The sequence below is a fragment of the Leguminivora glycinivorella genome, chromosome 3 (assembly GCF_023078275.1).
Source record: "Leguminivora glycinivorella isolate SPB_JAAS2020 chromosome 3, LegGlyc_1.1, whole genome shotgun sequence".
NCBI classification, from domain to species: domain Eukaryota; kingdom Metazoa; phylum Arthropoda; class Insecta; order Lepidoptera; family Tortricidae; genus Leguminivora; species Leguminivora glycinivorella.
In genome coordinates, this window is record NC_062973.1 from 25,685,662 (window position 1) to 25,703,614 (window position 17,953).

The 17,953-nt window shown below is 38.5% G+C and overlaps 1 protein-coding gene across 1 annotated transcript in view; it reads right to left on the bottom strand.

Moving 5' to 3' along the window:
* The window catches only part of LOC125242766 (aminopeptidase N), a 79,356-nt gene that overhangs the window by 17,031 nt on the left and 44,372 nt on the right, over positions 1–17,953 (bottom strand). The window contains exons 3-7 of the mRNA XM_048151700.1: positions 15,634–15,789; positions 12,018–12,311; positions 5,069–5,252; positions 3,714–3,870; positions 2,906–3,165 (exon numbers count right to left, since the gene is read on the bottom strand). Of these exons, the coding sequence (XP_048007657.1) occupies positions 2,906–3,165; positions 3,714–3,870; positions 5,069–5,252; positions 12,018–12,311; positions 15,634–15,789 (1,051 nt within the window). The remainder of the gene's footprint in view (positions 1–2,905; positions 3,166–3,713; positions 3,871–5,068; positions 5,253–12,017; positions 12,312–15,633; positions 15,790–17,953) is intronic.

Genomic DNA, 17,953 nt, shown 5'->3' on the forward strand with positions numbered 1-17,953 from the left:
AGGTTGACTGGAAGAGATCCCTTATAGGGATAAGTTCGCCTTTGTACACCATAACTATACTGTATTTCTATGTCCTAACTTGTCTTATGTACAATAAAGTGTTTACATACATACATACTTTCTTACCAACCCAATAAATCAGCTTTATTAATTAATCCATTGATGTTTTGATGAAGTACATAAATATTTTTATAAGTGAGAATGTCATTATTATCATTGTGTTCTAATATGTTATTATGGTCTAGTTTGTTGTCACTATTCATAAAAAAGTGCTACTGTTATAATATTTTTCATTTACAATTTTCAATATTTTATTAACATGTTGTGCTAATTTAGATTTCCCTTTAAAATTTAATTGATTACCGTCATTTTGATAATCTGTCTTTCCTAAATAAATACTGCTAGTTTGTAGCCAAACATGCGGCAAACCGTCAAATTTTTCATGAATTGCTGAATTTAATTTATGTACAAAATTATTATAATGTTCAGAGTAATCATTAATCGAATACGGTATGTCACAGATAATTACATTCGTATGTGTAGCGGATTTAACAGTTTTATCTAAAAGTCTTATGATCTGGCTTATCGGTGTAATGTTGTAGTCACTGCCTCCGCACATTATAACCAAGCAGTCACTTTTCTTAAAATCACCTATTTTTTGGCTAACATTTTCAAGAACCCGTTCCGTTGTTCCGCGGTGTATAATGTCAGCTGAGAAATCGTAGTCATTTCTTCGCAACTTGGAAAGGGGGCGTAGTACATCCGATCCGTGGAAATCAGATAAGAGTAATAGTTTTGGCTTGTGTCTATGTGGCTTCTCAGGCACCTTTATAATAGGGTCCTGTCTTTCATCATGCAGGTCCTTTTGGTCCGAGGATGGGCATTGTTTTATCAGATCTGGGTTATATTTGTCAAAACTAGAGTTATAGCTGACCTTTTCTAATTGTTTAATTGTTTTTTGTAGGGTCTTTGTTGACTGGTGTATGCGAGAGTAGATTACGCTTTTGTTTATCAATGCATCTGCGTTTTGTTTAATTTCCTTATTCGTAGTTAACGCCTTACTTAATTTAATCTGCAATGTCCTAATTTTTTTATTCAGGATTTGAATTTCGTTTTCTAGCTCTTTTATTTTTTGTTCGGCTTCAATATTAGATGTCTGCATTAGAGACGATGTCGGACTTAGCGATATTTTTTTTGTAGGGGAACATTTTCCTTGAGGATGTTCTTTAAGTAGTGTATTATAGACGCACATTTTTTTTTTTTATTCTTACAATCCTCTAATTGTTTATTTAGGTCTTGATTTTCAGTATTGAGATTAGAAATTTCGTTATGTGCGCTGGATAATTCAATGGTAAGTTCTTCAACTTGCGCTTTCAAGGCAACAATTTGTGAGGATTCCATGGTAGATATGCTCGGGAGACTCCGAGGACTTTCGTATGTGCTTCCATCTCTAAGCGTTGAGCTCAATATATTATCACCAATATCAGCTTGAGATATGTCATAAGAATTAGATTTTTGTGTTATAACGCGTTTTCTCTGTGTTACGTTATCTGGTGATTTATTTGCTGTGCTCTCAGTATAGGTACCAACTGCTGGTGCCGGTGACGAAGTTGCCTTTTTCTGGGCATTTTCGTGGCAATTACTGCACTTCCAATTTACCTTATTATCACTAGTCATCAATCTAAATCTCGCTAAAGTAACATTTCCAGTGCACACAAGATCAAAGATTTTTAAGCAGCCTGAGCACTTCAGGTATTCTTTAGTTTTTAGTATTTTCTTACATCTAGAGCATGCTATAGACTTATTTGGAGGTGTAGGAGTCATTTTTAAGTGATCTTTAAGTCTATTTTAATTTAAATCTAATTTGTATGTCAATCTGTATTGTTATTGTCAGAGTTTTCTTAGTGCAACAATAGATGGCGCTAGATTCTACTGCAACTGTTTGAGGTATCTTCCAAAACGCTCGACTGTCTATTATTATTGTGTAGCAACACTCACTTGGTTTTTTCTTAGGTTGGCACTATATGGATAAATGTCAGCTGTCAGTCATGCAGCCAATATATTTGAGTGGTCGCCGGGTGTACCGTTAATTTTCGTAAATAGACAGTTATTTCTTTGTTTTGAGTTTTAAATATTTAGTGTGTCAATTTATAACGGCTAATTAGTTTCTCACCTTTGTGTTTTTCGTAGCAGTGTGTGCTTGAAATTGTAATCGGAATGCCATGATTTTATGTAAGTTTGTTGGTTATGTTTTCCTTTGCACTTTCACTGATTTTATATAGCATTTACTATTATTTTAGGATAAAATTGTCGGACAGTCACTTTCTATATGTTTACTTGGCCAGGGTTGCCAGCAATTTCCACGTTCGCATTCGCAAAGTTCCACGAATCATAAAGATAATTCGCTATTTTATTATCATTGTTCATTTATCTTCTTTATTAGTTTTATCGTTATCATTGTTACTTTAAAGTTGTAAGAAATGCACTCTTAAGTCTAGAACTCTAGACCGTCTACGCCTAGTCATAGTAATGTGATTACCGTTAGCCCCAAGACTGTTCTACTGCTACCGCAGCGGTGTGATATCAAATAGTGGTACTATGAAAGCATTGCCTCCATGAACTAATTAATTCTAAAAACTTACCTGTTTACAAAAAACGATGCCGCTATTATAATCCCTCGCAAGCACTGGGAAACTTCGTAGCGTCGAAGAATCCATGACTACAGCAACATCGGCATCAAAGCCGTCGTTCCTCCTAGCAGCGACCGTAAGGCACTCCAAAGATCGCGCTGTTCAGCGTGGCCATACATTTTGGCGTTCAGATAGTCAATGTAGCTGGTATTAAAGGCGTGATTGCTTAAGTGTTTCTACTGAAACATCCCCTATAAACAAATACCAAAACTCACCTGTTTAAAAGAAACTATGCCATTGTTATAGTCTCTAGTAATAGTGAGGACTGGAAAACCAGTCTGCAATGTCCAAGAATCCATGACCACAGCTACATCAGCGTCAAAAGCGCCTTTCCTCCTAGCAGCGGCGGTGAGGGCGCTCCAAAGGTCGCGCTGTTCGGCGTCGCCATACATTTTGGCGTTCAGGTAATCAGTGATGCCAGCGTTGAAAGCGTCGTCGGTTAGGAAATGGTTCATCATGCGGAGAATGGCGGAGCCTGGAAAGGAAAAGTGGAATCATAATATATTATGCTCACTTAAAGATGATATTGTTATTTTCATCTAGATTTAAGTGCTCAATAACTAAGAGTCTTCCCCAACGGGCTAGTTTCCTATACTTAAAATATTTTATGCAGTGCACGAAATAAAGCACCACATAATTGGAAGAAAACTATGGACAGTGGTTATGTTTATACATAATTTCTATTTAATAAATTAAAGAGGAAGATATAAAGTATATGAATTGACCGTGACGTCACTCCTCAGTATTTCATAGTTATTCCATGTTAGCAAATCGTTTTGACAGTTCTTAAAAAGAAGTTGATTTGACTAGTAGGAAACTAGCCTAATCTATTGTCTATCCCAGCATTTGCAAAGGTTTCCTTGCTAAACTTATTATTGTCATTTGTTTTGGTATTATTTACAACTTCCAAACGAAACTTTTGCGTGTAGGTTTGGAGAAATCATAAACGTAGGGGGCAGGGGGGCGGGGGTCCATTTCCACTGCGAACTATTGATGCGTGAAGAGCACTTCTGTATTATTTACCTTTTCCATACGAGATCTTGTCGAAAATGGCGCCGATTTCCTCAGGGTTGCCAACCTCCACGGAGATCTGGTGAGAAGAAGTTAGAGCGTCCAGCTTGAACACGCTCTGCACTTCGTTCAGTACGAATACTTCCATCAGCTTCCAGGTTTTTTCCACCTGCAAAAATTTAGTTTTGACTAAGATAAAGTCTAACTTGATAGGCGTCACGTGTATACCGATATATCATAATCTTACTAATATTTCGTTACCTAATTTTGTTTAATTTCTTTTCTACTTTATGTTATGAAGTCGAAGTACTAATACGATCTCACACGAAAGCTGCATACAATGTATGTGAACATTAGCGAAGTATAGTTAGGGTTTCATTGTCCACTGTGTACTTAAGCCTTAAAAACTCTGTACTGTACCAAAGTATGTATTTTACGTGACATTTTGAGATTTAATTAATATGAACCCTGACTTTAACCATACTCTACCAAAATATCAATAAATTATCAATTATTGTAAATGAAAACTCGTCCGACTCCAAAATATAGTAAAATAACAAGTAAAATAATAAGTAAGTAATCCTAAACCATCAAAAGTTCCAATTGTATTCAGTGTAGGGAAAATAGCTAATTGGTAATATCTCACCATATGTCACGCATGCGTGTTAAATAAACGCCCTCGCATTATAACGTGTTTCGGTCCCACGGAAACTAGCTCGAATAGGTCACTTTGTCTTCCCACCTTTATTCCCTTTATAATGAAAGGGCGAGCAAATTCTGCACGTGATACAGTGTCGGACAAAAGCGCATTGGCTGACAATGCGCTTTTGTTACTCAAAAGTGCAGAGGTAAATGAAACTTTGTATTCATCAAGACTATGACCAGGCCGGCTGGTTGCTGCTCTCGTAGACTATGGAAAACTAAGAACCACCAGGCTGGCGTCACCAGATTCCCTAACCACTGGTGGGCGATCTCATAACCAATTAAGATCTATGCTGTCGATGGCGAGTTGCCGCTGTCTTAAACTTGACTAGAATGATACTAGAACTTAAGACCTTTTATCTGCCGTATATATAAGGATTACTCACAGCATCTACAGCGACATACTCCACTCCACGTAAGATGCAAAGCTCATTCAGCCAGATAACCGAACCGCTGATGATTTTGTGGAAAACTTCTGCAGCACCTTTGAAACTTATCTTCTAGACATGAGGATTAGGTAGTTAGGTACTCACAGCATCTACAGCGACGTACTCCACGTAACCGGCGGGCGGCACCAGATTCCGGAACCACTGGTGAGCGATCTGATGAGCTACTACTGCAGAACATAACCTTTAAAACATCTTCTAAACAAAAGTATTACTTACAGCATCAACAGCGACGTATTCCACGTAAGACGCGAAGCCCTCATTCAGCCAGATATCCGACCACCAGGCTGGCGTCACCAGATTCCCGAACCACTGGTGAGCTATTTCATGAGCCACTACTGCTGCGACGCGCGCTTTGGCTGTCGTTGGCGAGTTGCTGCTATCGTATAGCATGGCGATTTCTCTGGAAAAAAAGACTATCGTTAAGTGGTGTGCTGAATGTTGGAGGACAAAAACGAAATCGGTCTCTTTAAAGCAAGAGTGAATAGGATATTACTGAATCTGTGAGCTCCGTCTTAGACTCTGCCTTAACTTTCCATCAGGTGTGATTAGGGTCAATCACCAATCAGTCCATAATAATAATAAAAAAGAATAATTTTAGGTCATCGCGCCAAGTGAGTTAGGTACTGATATTTTGTCCGGGCAAGTCTTGAAAATTGTTTTCAAGGTCTTGAGAATTGCTCTTGCTTGTCCTTCAGACATGGCTAAGATGATAATTGATGAAAGAATACACCAATCGAGACTAAAAAATTGTGTATGGTCATGTGACTTTTCAAGGAATCTGACATCTCGATCCGCGAATTCTTTTCAATTGTCAATTTTAGTTTTAGTGTATGACCTACCTGATTTGTATTGATTTAATTTAATTTTACATTTTATATCATTGACACCAATAATATTATGTATTTGAATAAAGATTAATAAATATTTACGATTGTTAATCTAGATGCAATAATTAAATGGGAATTTTACATCAGCATCATTAATTCAATACCTAAGAGGTAAAACTTTTAACATTATTGTATACTTGAAGTTGAACCTAATAAAACAAATCCAATCAAAACAGTTCTAGTTATTAACCGATGCACCCTTAGAAGCTCCTATAGTTTTTCATACAGAAAAAAATCTTACACCAAATTAACATTAACACATTCAAAGACTCACAAAAAGTGTTATTGTAACAGTTGTACACATCGTAAACCATAGATTACAGGGGGTGTGACTGAATGTCGAGCGAGAGATATTTGTCGATCGAAATAAATGTGAATAGATTGTATTGTGGTCTATATTGCGTTCTGAATTTCGATGTGGTATAGGCGACGGGTGATCAGCGGGCAAAAATTATCATAGATTTTTGGGTCGTGAAGTAGATTACCGAACTTCCATATAGTATAAAGAAGAGGGGCTGATTCCTACATGAGAGTATTTAGATGTGCAAATGTTTGAGCGATCTACACACATCGTAAACTAAGGATTACAAGGGGGTAACATGTCGAGCGATATTTGCAGATCGAACTCATATGGGAAGATTATTGTGTACCTAGTGGTTTATATTGCATTGTGGTACAAGCGTTGCGCGGAAACTATTGGTTGTATTGATAATAAAAACACTCGTCGAGTAAGATCCCTGATGATTCTTCAAACAGAAACATAATTTTTCAGACTGACACAACATGTCCATATATCACATCAAATTGAATCATAAGGTAAAATGTTTTAAATTACGGTCTTTTATCCGATCCATGATCATAATCTTATCACCCTCTTAAACCGACGTAAACCACAAGGTACATAATAATGTTCCAACACACCGAGTTGCACAGAGAGCAATGGAGCGTGCCATCAAGATTCAAGATCGGGTGAGGAATGCCGGGATCCGTCGTCGCACCAAGGTGCAAGACGTGGGTTTCGTCATTACCAAACTAAAATGAAGTTGGGCGGGACATGTTTCTAGGCAGAGTGATGGCAGATGAACTACCTAAAATGGTAACGGAATGGTGACCGCTTACAGATGTAAGAAGCGGTTGGCATCCGTTAGCTCATTGGGTGGATGACATCCGGAAAATTACGGGTCACAACTGGATGAGATTAGCTCAGGACCGGGACAAGTGGCGTACTAGAAGAGAGGCCTATTTTCAGTAGTGGGCGATAAAGGGCTGATATGAATGTTCCCTTAAGAGATCGATTTTAAACCTATTCGAACAGATTTTATCGTCTATAAAAGTATGACATGTCAATACTGACAATATTTCAAAACCTAAGTAAGTATATTGCTATCCCTACACACGATCACATTCATGACGTCGTCAACCACCGTAATATCTGCTCTTAACTACAAATTCTAGTAAGTATAAATTATTCTAAACGATCTTTTCCTGTGACTTGTACCACACCACCCCAATAAGAGGTGACATGATAGATGGCTCTCCTAATGAAGTGTCGGCCGCCCTTCGGCTCTGACGATTCGCGCCCGCTCGTCGTTCGTTAGACAGGGGTTCTATTTGATTTGCGAGTGACAGTCACTAGTCGTGACGTGGATACCATATTATATATTGCTATCGTCTAATTTTGATGAATAGGGAACTTGACTGTAGTTAAAATAAAATATTTTATACCATGCACGAAATAAAGCATCAGATAATTATAAGAAAAACATGAATAGAAGTTATTTTTAAATCCAATTTCTATTTAATAAGTCAGGTATAAATATATAAAGTAACCGAGTTGACCGTGACGTCACTCAATTCGATTCATAATAATTCCATATTAGCAAGACATTCAAATTCGTTTTGACAATTCTTTAAATGAAGCTGATTTGACTAGGGGGCAAGTAGCCTAAGATACTGTTGGGACAGTTTTGCTCTGGTTTCGGTTCTTTCGGTTTCAATTTTTAACCCCCGACGCAAAAACGAAGGGGTGTTATAAGTTTGACGTGTCTGTCTGTCTGTCTGTCTGTCTGTCTGTCTGTCTGTCTGTCTGTTTGTCTGTCTGTCTGTCTGTGTGTGTGTCTGTCTGTGGCATCGTAGCTCTCGAACGGATGAACCGATTTTGATTTAGTTTTTTTTGTCTGAAAGCTGAGTTAGTCGGGAGTGTTCTTAGCCATGTTTCATGAAAATCGGTCCACTCGGTCGCGGTCGGGGGTTTTTTCAAAATTTTAATTTTGTGGTTAGGTTATGTTTTGGGTATTAAAAGAAAACGAATTATATACATACAATGTCTTTAGTTACATTTTTAAACTACAAGTTTTAGAATAAGTAAGTTAAACGCAGTTGAATTAAAATTGTAATATAATTTGTATTGATCATTATGGAAACGTACATTTTAAAAACAAACGCGCGTTATTTTCTTCGTCAAACAGATGTATTTTGATTGTAATCATTCGTTAGGTAAACGTATATGTATAGATCTGAAATGCCTATCTGAATACGCCTGAAATTTTACACGAATGTTACTTTTCCGCGACATCTTGATTTTTGCCAAGGCGCCGACAGCTCTTGGAAGAATGGTGTCCGAATTAAGACAGTAGTTTTTTACAAAATTGACTGTTATCCTACCACAGACCAACCCCTATAGACATCTATTACAAGACGACTCGCGGTCGCCAGCCTTCCTAGTATTTGCACTGATATAAGCGCGGGCGCTCGCCGTGCCCGATCAGTATCGACCAAGTAACAGACCCGAAAGCAGCGCGTGTTTTTCGCACAAAAAAATTGGAAAAGGGTATTTTGATGCCTTAAAGATGTCCACCTGTAGTGTGAAATGGTGTGGAAAGGTAACAAGAAGCTCAAATTTAAAAACAGACGGCATTACATTCCACAAATAAGTCATATTTATAATTTATTCATAGGTCAACTTACATTGGCCACTTACGCGTCAGTAGAGGGACAGTCATACTTCTGTCCCTTTTCATCTGGCGCGACTGCCCGCCGTCCTTGAAACGGCCAATCACAGCGCGCTTAACACATTCCCCGCCCGCTCCTCGCACCCCAAACACTGGTGACTCGTATCGCGAACCAAATATACAAGACTGCCACTCTATAGGAGGTTCTCTGTGTATCCTACCATTCCTCGGTTAAAAAAACCGGCCAAGTGCGAGTCGGACTCGTCCACCGAGGGTTCCGTATTCCGTACATGGTAACAACATAGAGTTTATTGAATAGTATAGTATAGATATAGAGTTATCTACGGTTTACGTATGTGTACCAAATTTCAAGTAAATCGGTCCAGTAGTTTCCCTGGAACTCTAAAAAAGAGTAATTATTTACATGATGTATGCACATAGGTAATAGGTACTTATTACACAACGCTAAATCATAAATTACATGTACAATCAACGTAAAACTAGGTAAGTACAATTCTACAACAAAACAAGCAAAAATACGTCTACATTTCGTCTCGTACGATATGGTAATTAAATCACGTAGAAGATGGGAAAAGTTCAGGCGAAGTCCTTGAACTAGATCTTGTTATCGAATGGAATATTTTTGAACCGACTTCGAATGGGGAGGGACGGGAGGGTTCTGTTAGCAATAGGTAACATAAGTGTTTTATGATTTTTTCTTTCATACGACGGTGGTAACACGTAAAAGGCCCAACTGATGTTATAGATACAGACATAGATTCACGGAATTTGAGAACAATCAGTTTAAAGTTTTTTAGCTATTAATACATCAAATATTCTACTCCAGTCTATTATTTCATTTATTTATTTATTAAAAACATGAAGTACAGTACAACATAATGACGATGCTATGCTCCATAAAACTTAGCTAGTTTGACTGTGGAGTCGTTTCAGTCTCTTTATTATTAATTGTCTAGGTATATAGTATAACGAAATTAACGAATTTACTTAGATGTATGATAATCACATAGGCATTAAAATTACTTAGGTACTTACTATAAATACGTAGGAATGTGAAATGTCACCATAATACCATTATCTAGTCTAGACTGCAGATATAATTTAATTACTTTTTTTAATGATGCGTACATAATATTAATTAATTACAAATGATTTATTATATTTATCGCCAAAATTGAAAAAAGTGTTGAATTCAAAGATAAGTTGATTTGGACTAGGTATAGATAAGACAAAAACCCATAGGCTAGGAAATACGCGCACGGAAATGGCGATGGATAGGGCACGTGCTACGCAGAGCAGACAACCACCTGTCCAAGCAGGGTCTCTGCTGGGAATCACCTGGCAGTAGACGGTCGGGACTGCCTTGTACCACGTGGAGGTGGTCAGTGGTGAAGGAGGCTGGCGCAAGTGGACTAGGCTGGAAGGATTTGGAAGTAGTGGCCCAGGATCGTGGAAAGTTGAAGATTATTCTAAGAACCCTATGTCCATTCTGAGGGGTAACAGGATCACATCATCATCATCATCAATTACAGAAGGAAAAGCAAGTAGAGCTTCTAAAGTGGCTTTTTTTATTTACCAAAAGTTTTTCACTGATTGGTCTGTATTAGCCCGTAAAGTACAATACAAGTACAATACAAATATACTTTATTGCTCACCAATATTTTAACAAGATGACATAAAAAAAACACATAACTTTAATTACTATGGTAGACAACAGGCGGTCTTATCGTTAAAGAGCGATCTCTTGCAGACAACTTTAAGTAAGTATGGGCATATTAGAATTCTGAATGCGATTTCTAGTTAGTTTATCCATTTATTCAAATACTCACCTGTAGGCCTAGCACATGATGGCCGCGGGAGTATGTCGCCGCGAGATAGATCACACGTCTTCTTCTAACTGTATTAATGACATAAGGACGGGTAGTCTATCTCGCGGCGACATACTCTCGCGGCAGTCGTGCTAGGCCTACAGACCAGGGTGGCTAGCCGAATGGCACAATCGCTCACGAAACGCTCACGAAACGAAGCGCTAGTAGATATCTATCTCTATCGCGCTTGCGTATTGGCGCGACAGAGCCAGCGGCGTATCGCTTTCGTTTGGCGTCGGAGAAATGCCATTCGGCTACGGGGCCTGCCATTCGGCTACGAAACGAAGCGCTAGTAGATATCTATCTCTATCGCGCTTGCGTATTGGCACAGAGCCAGCGGCGTAATGCCATTCGACTACGGGGCCATATTGACTTTATATAGACCGTAGATACTTTTTGTTTTTATCCCATCCGCTATCTTTTGTTTTTTAACCCCCGACGCAAAATCGGAGGGGTGTTATAAGTTAAACGTGTCTGTCTGTCTGCCTGTCCGTCCACCTGTCTGTCTGTCTGTCTGTCTGTCTGTCTGTCTGTCTGTCTGTGTGTGTGTGTCTGTCTGTGGCATCGTAGCTCCCGAACGGATGACCTGATTTAGTTTTAGTTTTTTTTGCCTGAAAGCTGAGTTAGTCGGGAGTGTTCTTAGCCATGTTTCATGAAAATCGGTCAACTATGTCGCAGTCGGGGGTTTTTTCAAAATTTTAATTTTGTGGTTAGGTTATCGTAAGTTCGTAACCATGATGTATTTATATTGTAAGTAACTAATTGCGTAAATGTCGGAAGCGAGATAAAAAACAAAAAACCGGCCAAGAGCGTGTCGGGCCACGCTCAGTGTAGGGTTCAGTAGTTTTTCGTATTTTTCTCGAAAACTACTGAACCTATCTAGTTCAAAATAATTTTCCTAGAAAGTATTTATAAAGTTCTACTTTTGTTATTTTTTTCATATTTTTTAAACATATGGTTCAAAAGTTAGAGGGGGGGGGACGCACTTTTTTTTCCTTTAGGAGCGATTATTTCCGAAAATATTAATATTATCAAAAAACGATCTTAGTAAACCCTTATTCATTTTTAAATACCTATCCAACAATATATCACACGTTGGAGTTGGAATGAAAAAAAATATCAGCCCCCACTTTACATGTAGGGAGGGTACCCTAATAAAACATTTTTTTCCATTTTTTATTTTTGCACTTTGTCGGCGTGATTGATATACATATTGGTATCAAATTTCAGCTTTCTAGTGATTACGGTTACTGAGATTATCCGCGGACGGACGGACGGACGGACGGACGGACGGACGGACGGACAGACGGACAGACGGACAGACAGACATGGCGAAACTATAAGGGTTCCTAGTTGACTACGGAACCCTAAAAAGGTAACCACCCTAAATAAAGTTTGAGTAAGTATGTATTAACCGTGATTCATTCAAAACACTCACCTGAAGGTCAAAAGCCCCCAATTCTCCATAGCGCCGGCCTTGAAATCCGGCAACGCAATCATATCTATCTTCGGCAGCGGGAATTTAATCTTATAATAATCCTCCAAGTACCGCAGGATCTTCGGGCCTATCTCCAGGGCGTAAGAGGCTGATTGCAACGCTTCTTTTCGGGCCCAGACGGTGAAATTGCTGTCGCTTTTCTTGCCGAAGTCGGTGACGGCGAAGGCAACGAGGTAGGTTGACATCGGGAGGGATTCGGCGTAGTGGTCCCAGGTGTAATCCTTGAGGGAGTCGCTGGAAATAAAGATGAAAGACATTTATTTATGACAGTCAGAAATATGCACGATGTGCAGGCACCAAAAATATGTAGATTTTTAACCCCCGACGGAAAAACGACGGGGTGTTATAAGTTTGACGTGTCTGTCTGTCTGTCTGTTTGTCTATTTGTGAGTGTGTCTGTCTGTGGCATCATAGCTCCCGAACGGATGAACCGATTTAGATTTAGTTTTTTTTTGTCTGAAAGCTGAATTAGTCGGGAGTGTTCTTAGCCATGTTTCATGAAAATCGGTCTACTGTGTCGCTGTCGGGGGTTTTTTCAAAATTTTAATTTTGTGGTTAGGTTATTTTTTATACTACGTCGGAGGCAAACAAGCATACGGTCCGCCTGATGGAAAGCGGTCACCGTAACCTATGCCTGCAACTCAAAGAGTGTCACATGTGCGTTGCCAACCCATTAAAACGTGTACCAGTGGCGGGGCGTCGATACTACTCGATTCCCTACGGGTTCCCTAAAATTCCCCAGTGTCTGTAGAAGTTGATATACAAAACAGATCCCGAAAACCCCTCCGGCTTTAACAACGAAAACTTTCACGCCACGCCACTGACGTGTACACTCCCTTTTGCTATGTTAAGTAACTACACAGCAAAAAGGAGTGTACAAGTTCCAAGGAGGGTTCGGGTTGCCGACGACTCAAAGGACAATTAATAGACGGAACAAATTAGTTCCGTAGGTCCTTCCGTCACCAGCACACCGCCCACTCATTGAGCTCTGACAGCCTTACTCACCGGCAGGAACACAACACTATGAGTAGGGTCTAGTGCTATTTGGCTGCGGTCTTCTGTAAGGCGGAGGTACTTCCCCAGTTGGGCTCTGCTCTAGATTCGAGCGAGATGTTATCTGCGATTTAAAACACTCCCTTCGGTCATGTTTTAATTTATCGCCACTTGTTTCCAAATTCCTTTTTTCCGTACTTGTATCGTAATTTACTATTTGATTTAATAAATGTCGTGTTTAAAACCGACTGATCTGATCCATATCTAACTCAATTTGAATGACTAAAATCCGAATAGTTATAACTGTTTCACGAGCTTGGGCCGGCACGGCAGCTGTCAATTTATCTAAAACTACATTGGAAAATTATCTACCTAGGCGGTCAAAAATGAATCTTTAAAATTCCGAGTTCTCAAAACTAGTAGCTTTTTCGATCGTGTATTAATAAAATGCAATAAAATATTTTTATCACTCTCGGCCGCGGAAGATCGATCGCTCGATTGCACCGTCTGGTTCATATCAATCACAATCATAGCAAATGCATAACTTTTCCTTTCCAACTGGAACATATCCAGGAACATTTAGTGATTCATCAAACATACTATATTTAGATGTTATAGGTTATAAATGATCAAAGGAATACGTAGTTTTCATTGATTTTTATGATAGTAAAATCTTTGGCTGTGGTGCCTGTGTGGTGACGGGTTAAGAATTTCACCACCCCTTGATGGGTTTACAAGGCGACTATGGGATAGGGTTAAAAGAGGCTCAACCTGTCACTGCAATGTCACAGTTTCGTTTTCTTTCAACCCCTTATTTGCCAAGAGTGGCACTGAAGCTTTAATGTGCTCTGCTTACCTATGGGATACAGTATTGTATATGTAAAAATCTTTGTTATGATTAACTACCTACTTGTATTAGAATCATCTCTAGTATTTATCATTACAACCAAAGTTAATGAGTAAAGAATTAAAGTAAAATACGGTACTTAGTTAGTCACATTAGCGACATCTAGTAGAAATAAGTTGTACTTATTTTTATGAAGGATTACCATTTCGGCTTATCGATTATCTTTACGATAATAATTGATTGATAAATAAATGCATTGTAATGATATAGCGAATATAGTTAGGTCTTGAGTATACCATTGTAAATTAATCATCAATAATCCGGAATAGTGAAAATATTTGCTTAAAGATGACATTTTGTAGACATCAACAATTTTCTTGACGTCCTGAAGGATAGTTCCTTTTAAGTTGACCCTCTAATATTAACCTCGGATAAACATCGACCTTATACACTGTTACTCCGAGACATTAACTGTTCATATCGGCGACAGTGATGGCAGGTGGACCAAAATGTTGACAGAATGGTGGCCGCTATCGGATGTAAGAAGCGGGCATCCGTTGGGTCGTTGGGTGGACGACATTCGAAAAACTGCGGGCACTTCTGGATGAGATTAGCCCAGGACCGGGATAAGTGGCGTATGTACAAGAAGGGAGGCCTATGCTCAGCAGTGGGCGATTAATGGCTGAAAGAATGATGATGATCGGCCACAGACGTACCTAGCATGACGTCTGTGGTCAATATTAGCCGAGCGATGCTAAAGCCTTGAGAGCTGTTGATTGGTGTTTACATGGACTTTATTAATTTGGCTGTGATCCTTGGACGTCGTAATGTCATGTTCCTTGGACGAGCGATGCTCATGGTAAACCGAGCCTTGAGGGCTGTTGTTTGATGCTATAACATGGTCTATACGTTTCATAATGCTACTGACTGTGGAACTGTGGTTATGATCCAATGCTGTTGATATTAATCACAAATGTCATAATCCTTGGACGAGCGATGCTAATAGTAAAGCGAGCCTTTGGGGCCGTTGTTTGATGCTATAACATGGTCTATACGTTTCATACTCACTGTGTAACTGTGGTTATGATCCAATGCTGTTAATATTAATTTAAGACGATACAGGAGGGGTTAATTTTCCATACAAACGCTCTCGACTATTTCCTCCCTGGTTTTTGAAGATAAAGCAATGGTTTTTTTCAACACAGATTATTATTATTTTTATCTGTGACGGACCGTTTTGATTTTTTTGATATTATTATTTTTAAAGAAGCTAGAGCCCATCAAAAATTTCCAAAATCGGGCAAAAAAGGTGTGGTATTCAAAATTGGTAACAATTAGCCAAAAAAACTAAACGGTCCGACACAGATTATTTTATTGTAATTCAGATTCTCAAATTTCATTAAGATTGATTATGTTTTGAAGGACGAAACAGTCGAGAGCGGAACCTCGATAAAAAAAAATCGCAATATCTTTTAACTGAGTTGTTCTGAATGGACAATTTTGTTTTCAATAAATCTAGTTAAAAACACTAGTATTATTTAACTTAAATTCCCAAATTGAAAAGAGGTCTCCTTTCCATTTTAGCATTTTCGCTCCTGTAGCGTCTTAATCACAGATGTCATATTCCTTGGCCGAACGATGCTAACAGTAAAGCGAGCCTTTGGGGCCGTTATTTGATGCTATAACATGGTTTATTCATTTCATAATTCTACTCACTGTGGTTGCGACCCAACGCTGTTCATATTAGACACTGATGTCATGTTCCTTGGACGAGCGATGCTGATAGTAAACCGGGCTTTTAGGGCTGGTTCGTCCCAACAAGGGAACGCGCGGCGGGCGTCCGTTGCTTGGAACTGCGTCACGGCTATCCATCTGGGGAAACAAATAAATAAATATTGGGGACACCTTACACAAATAAACTAAGCCCCAAACTAAGCAAAGCTTGTAGTATGGGTGCTAAGCGACTATATACATACTTAAATAGATAAATATATACTTATATACATAGAAAACATCCATGACAGGAACAAATATATGTGGTGATCATCACACAAATAAATGCCCTTAACGGGATTCGAACCCAGATAATAAGGATTTTATAAATTAAGAACGGTTAATTAATGGTAATAATAATGACTAACGACCAACATCTAGAGAAACTGTCGCTAATAGGTGACTGGATCAAGGGTCAGATGCAAAAAATATTTTGGATATGGCGCGGATAGTCCGACGGTTCCTCTCTCTGCAGCCCTAACCACCGGTAGCTTGGGCACTGTCCCGCTGCTAACGGAACTTTTCAGAATACATGAAAACGAATACTTGGGATAGTTGTCATTTCTTTAGAAAAATCGCGATATTGATAAGAAAATGACAGTGTTACTGCTATTGCTACCCACTCATACCCAGGTGTCTAGGTGCATCTAAGAAATGTAAATTTCAACTCAATATTTTAGTATACTCGTATTTGATATAGTGGAAGATTCCAGTTGAAATTAAGGGATTACTATTCAATTTGATAAAAAAATACGAAATAAGTAATGATGACAGGATAAACAAAACTTAAAACTTAACCTCTTCCAAATGACATAATAAAAATCTAAAGTAACTGTAAGAAGTCTTAGAAATTAATAAAAGTCATTTTACGAAAACTTTTAAAATTCGTGGAAATTCTTAGTGGCTCATTGGATCAACTTTATAAAGAGCATCGTTCTCTGAAAGGATCTTTTAGCTTATTTGTCTAAGTTGTCTTTACTCTACATGAGTAATTCCCGAAAAGTTTATACATTTGGATCATGTCTCCGATTTTGATAAAAATTGGTAGGCTGATAGAAACCATGATTCTAAACAAGATCCACTAGGTTTCCCGAAATATTCCAGGTAGTTGTACGAAACCTTTTTGGTTACCATATTTATTTACATTTTCGGTAACAAAAAAGGAAAGCTTCTTACAAACTACCTGGGACATTTTGGGAAACCTAGTGGATTTTGCTCAGCACCATGGACTTTATCACCCTACCAATTTTTATCAAAATCGGAGACGTGATCCAAATGTACAAACTTTTCGGGAATTGCTGACTTGTCCTTGAACTCCTAAGCACAATAATCCTAGATTCGCAAACAACATTTAGTATGCACAACATCGAAAGCATAAAGTAGTGATTTAGTTCCGTGCATTGATCCGACAGCGTGCTTTATGGGCTCGGAGACGTGAATACTAATGACTTACAACAAGTACAGTCAACAACACAACTGTGAATACAGACAAAGTGCCAAAAATATGTATACCTTTATGTAAAAAAAAAATGAAAATGAAATATTTATTTTTCAAGTAGGCATATTACACTGCGCATATGAACGTCAAATAAAGCTGCGCCGGCTCTCCCTACGCCTCAGCCTCGAGAAGATTTCAGTCCCCACTCAGTTGGGAGGGTATCCACTATGGGACCGGCAAGAAACTCGGCGGGCCACTTCTTTTCAAAACATTACATCTTATAATTAACATGCATTAAATAACAAGATAAAATTTAACATGCAAAAGTATTCATCAAAAAAATGTTAACAGACTAGGTAGGTACTCTATGGAAATTAATTAGGCAATAAAGTCCTGTATACATTTTGGCACCTTGTTGGCACAGCTGTGTTGTTGACTGTACAGTCCCCAGTATACACGGTGTGACATGAGGAAACCGAATAATTTTAACAGCGTAATCCTCATCATATTAGAAGAATAAAATGTCATATAAACTATTCTGGACTTCGCCTACTTTCAGAGTTATATTATAAGCATTTAAAAAGATAACAATTACTTATTAACTTCTCAGGGCAAAACGCTGTTTTGATGGCGACGATGACGTTATCCGCGTCCGTCCGTCCGCGGATAATCTCAGTAATCGTTAGCACTAGAAAGTTGAAATTTGGTACCAATATGTACATTAATCACACCGACAAAGTGGTAAAATAAAAAGTGGAAAAAAATGTTTTATTAGAGTACTACATGTAAAATGGGGACTGATTATTTTTGTGAAAAAGTGTGTCC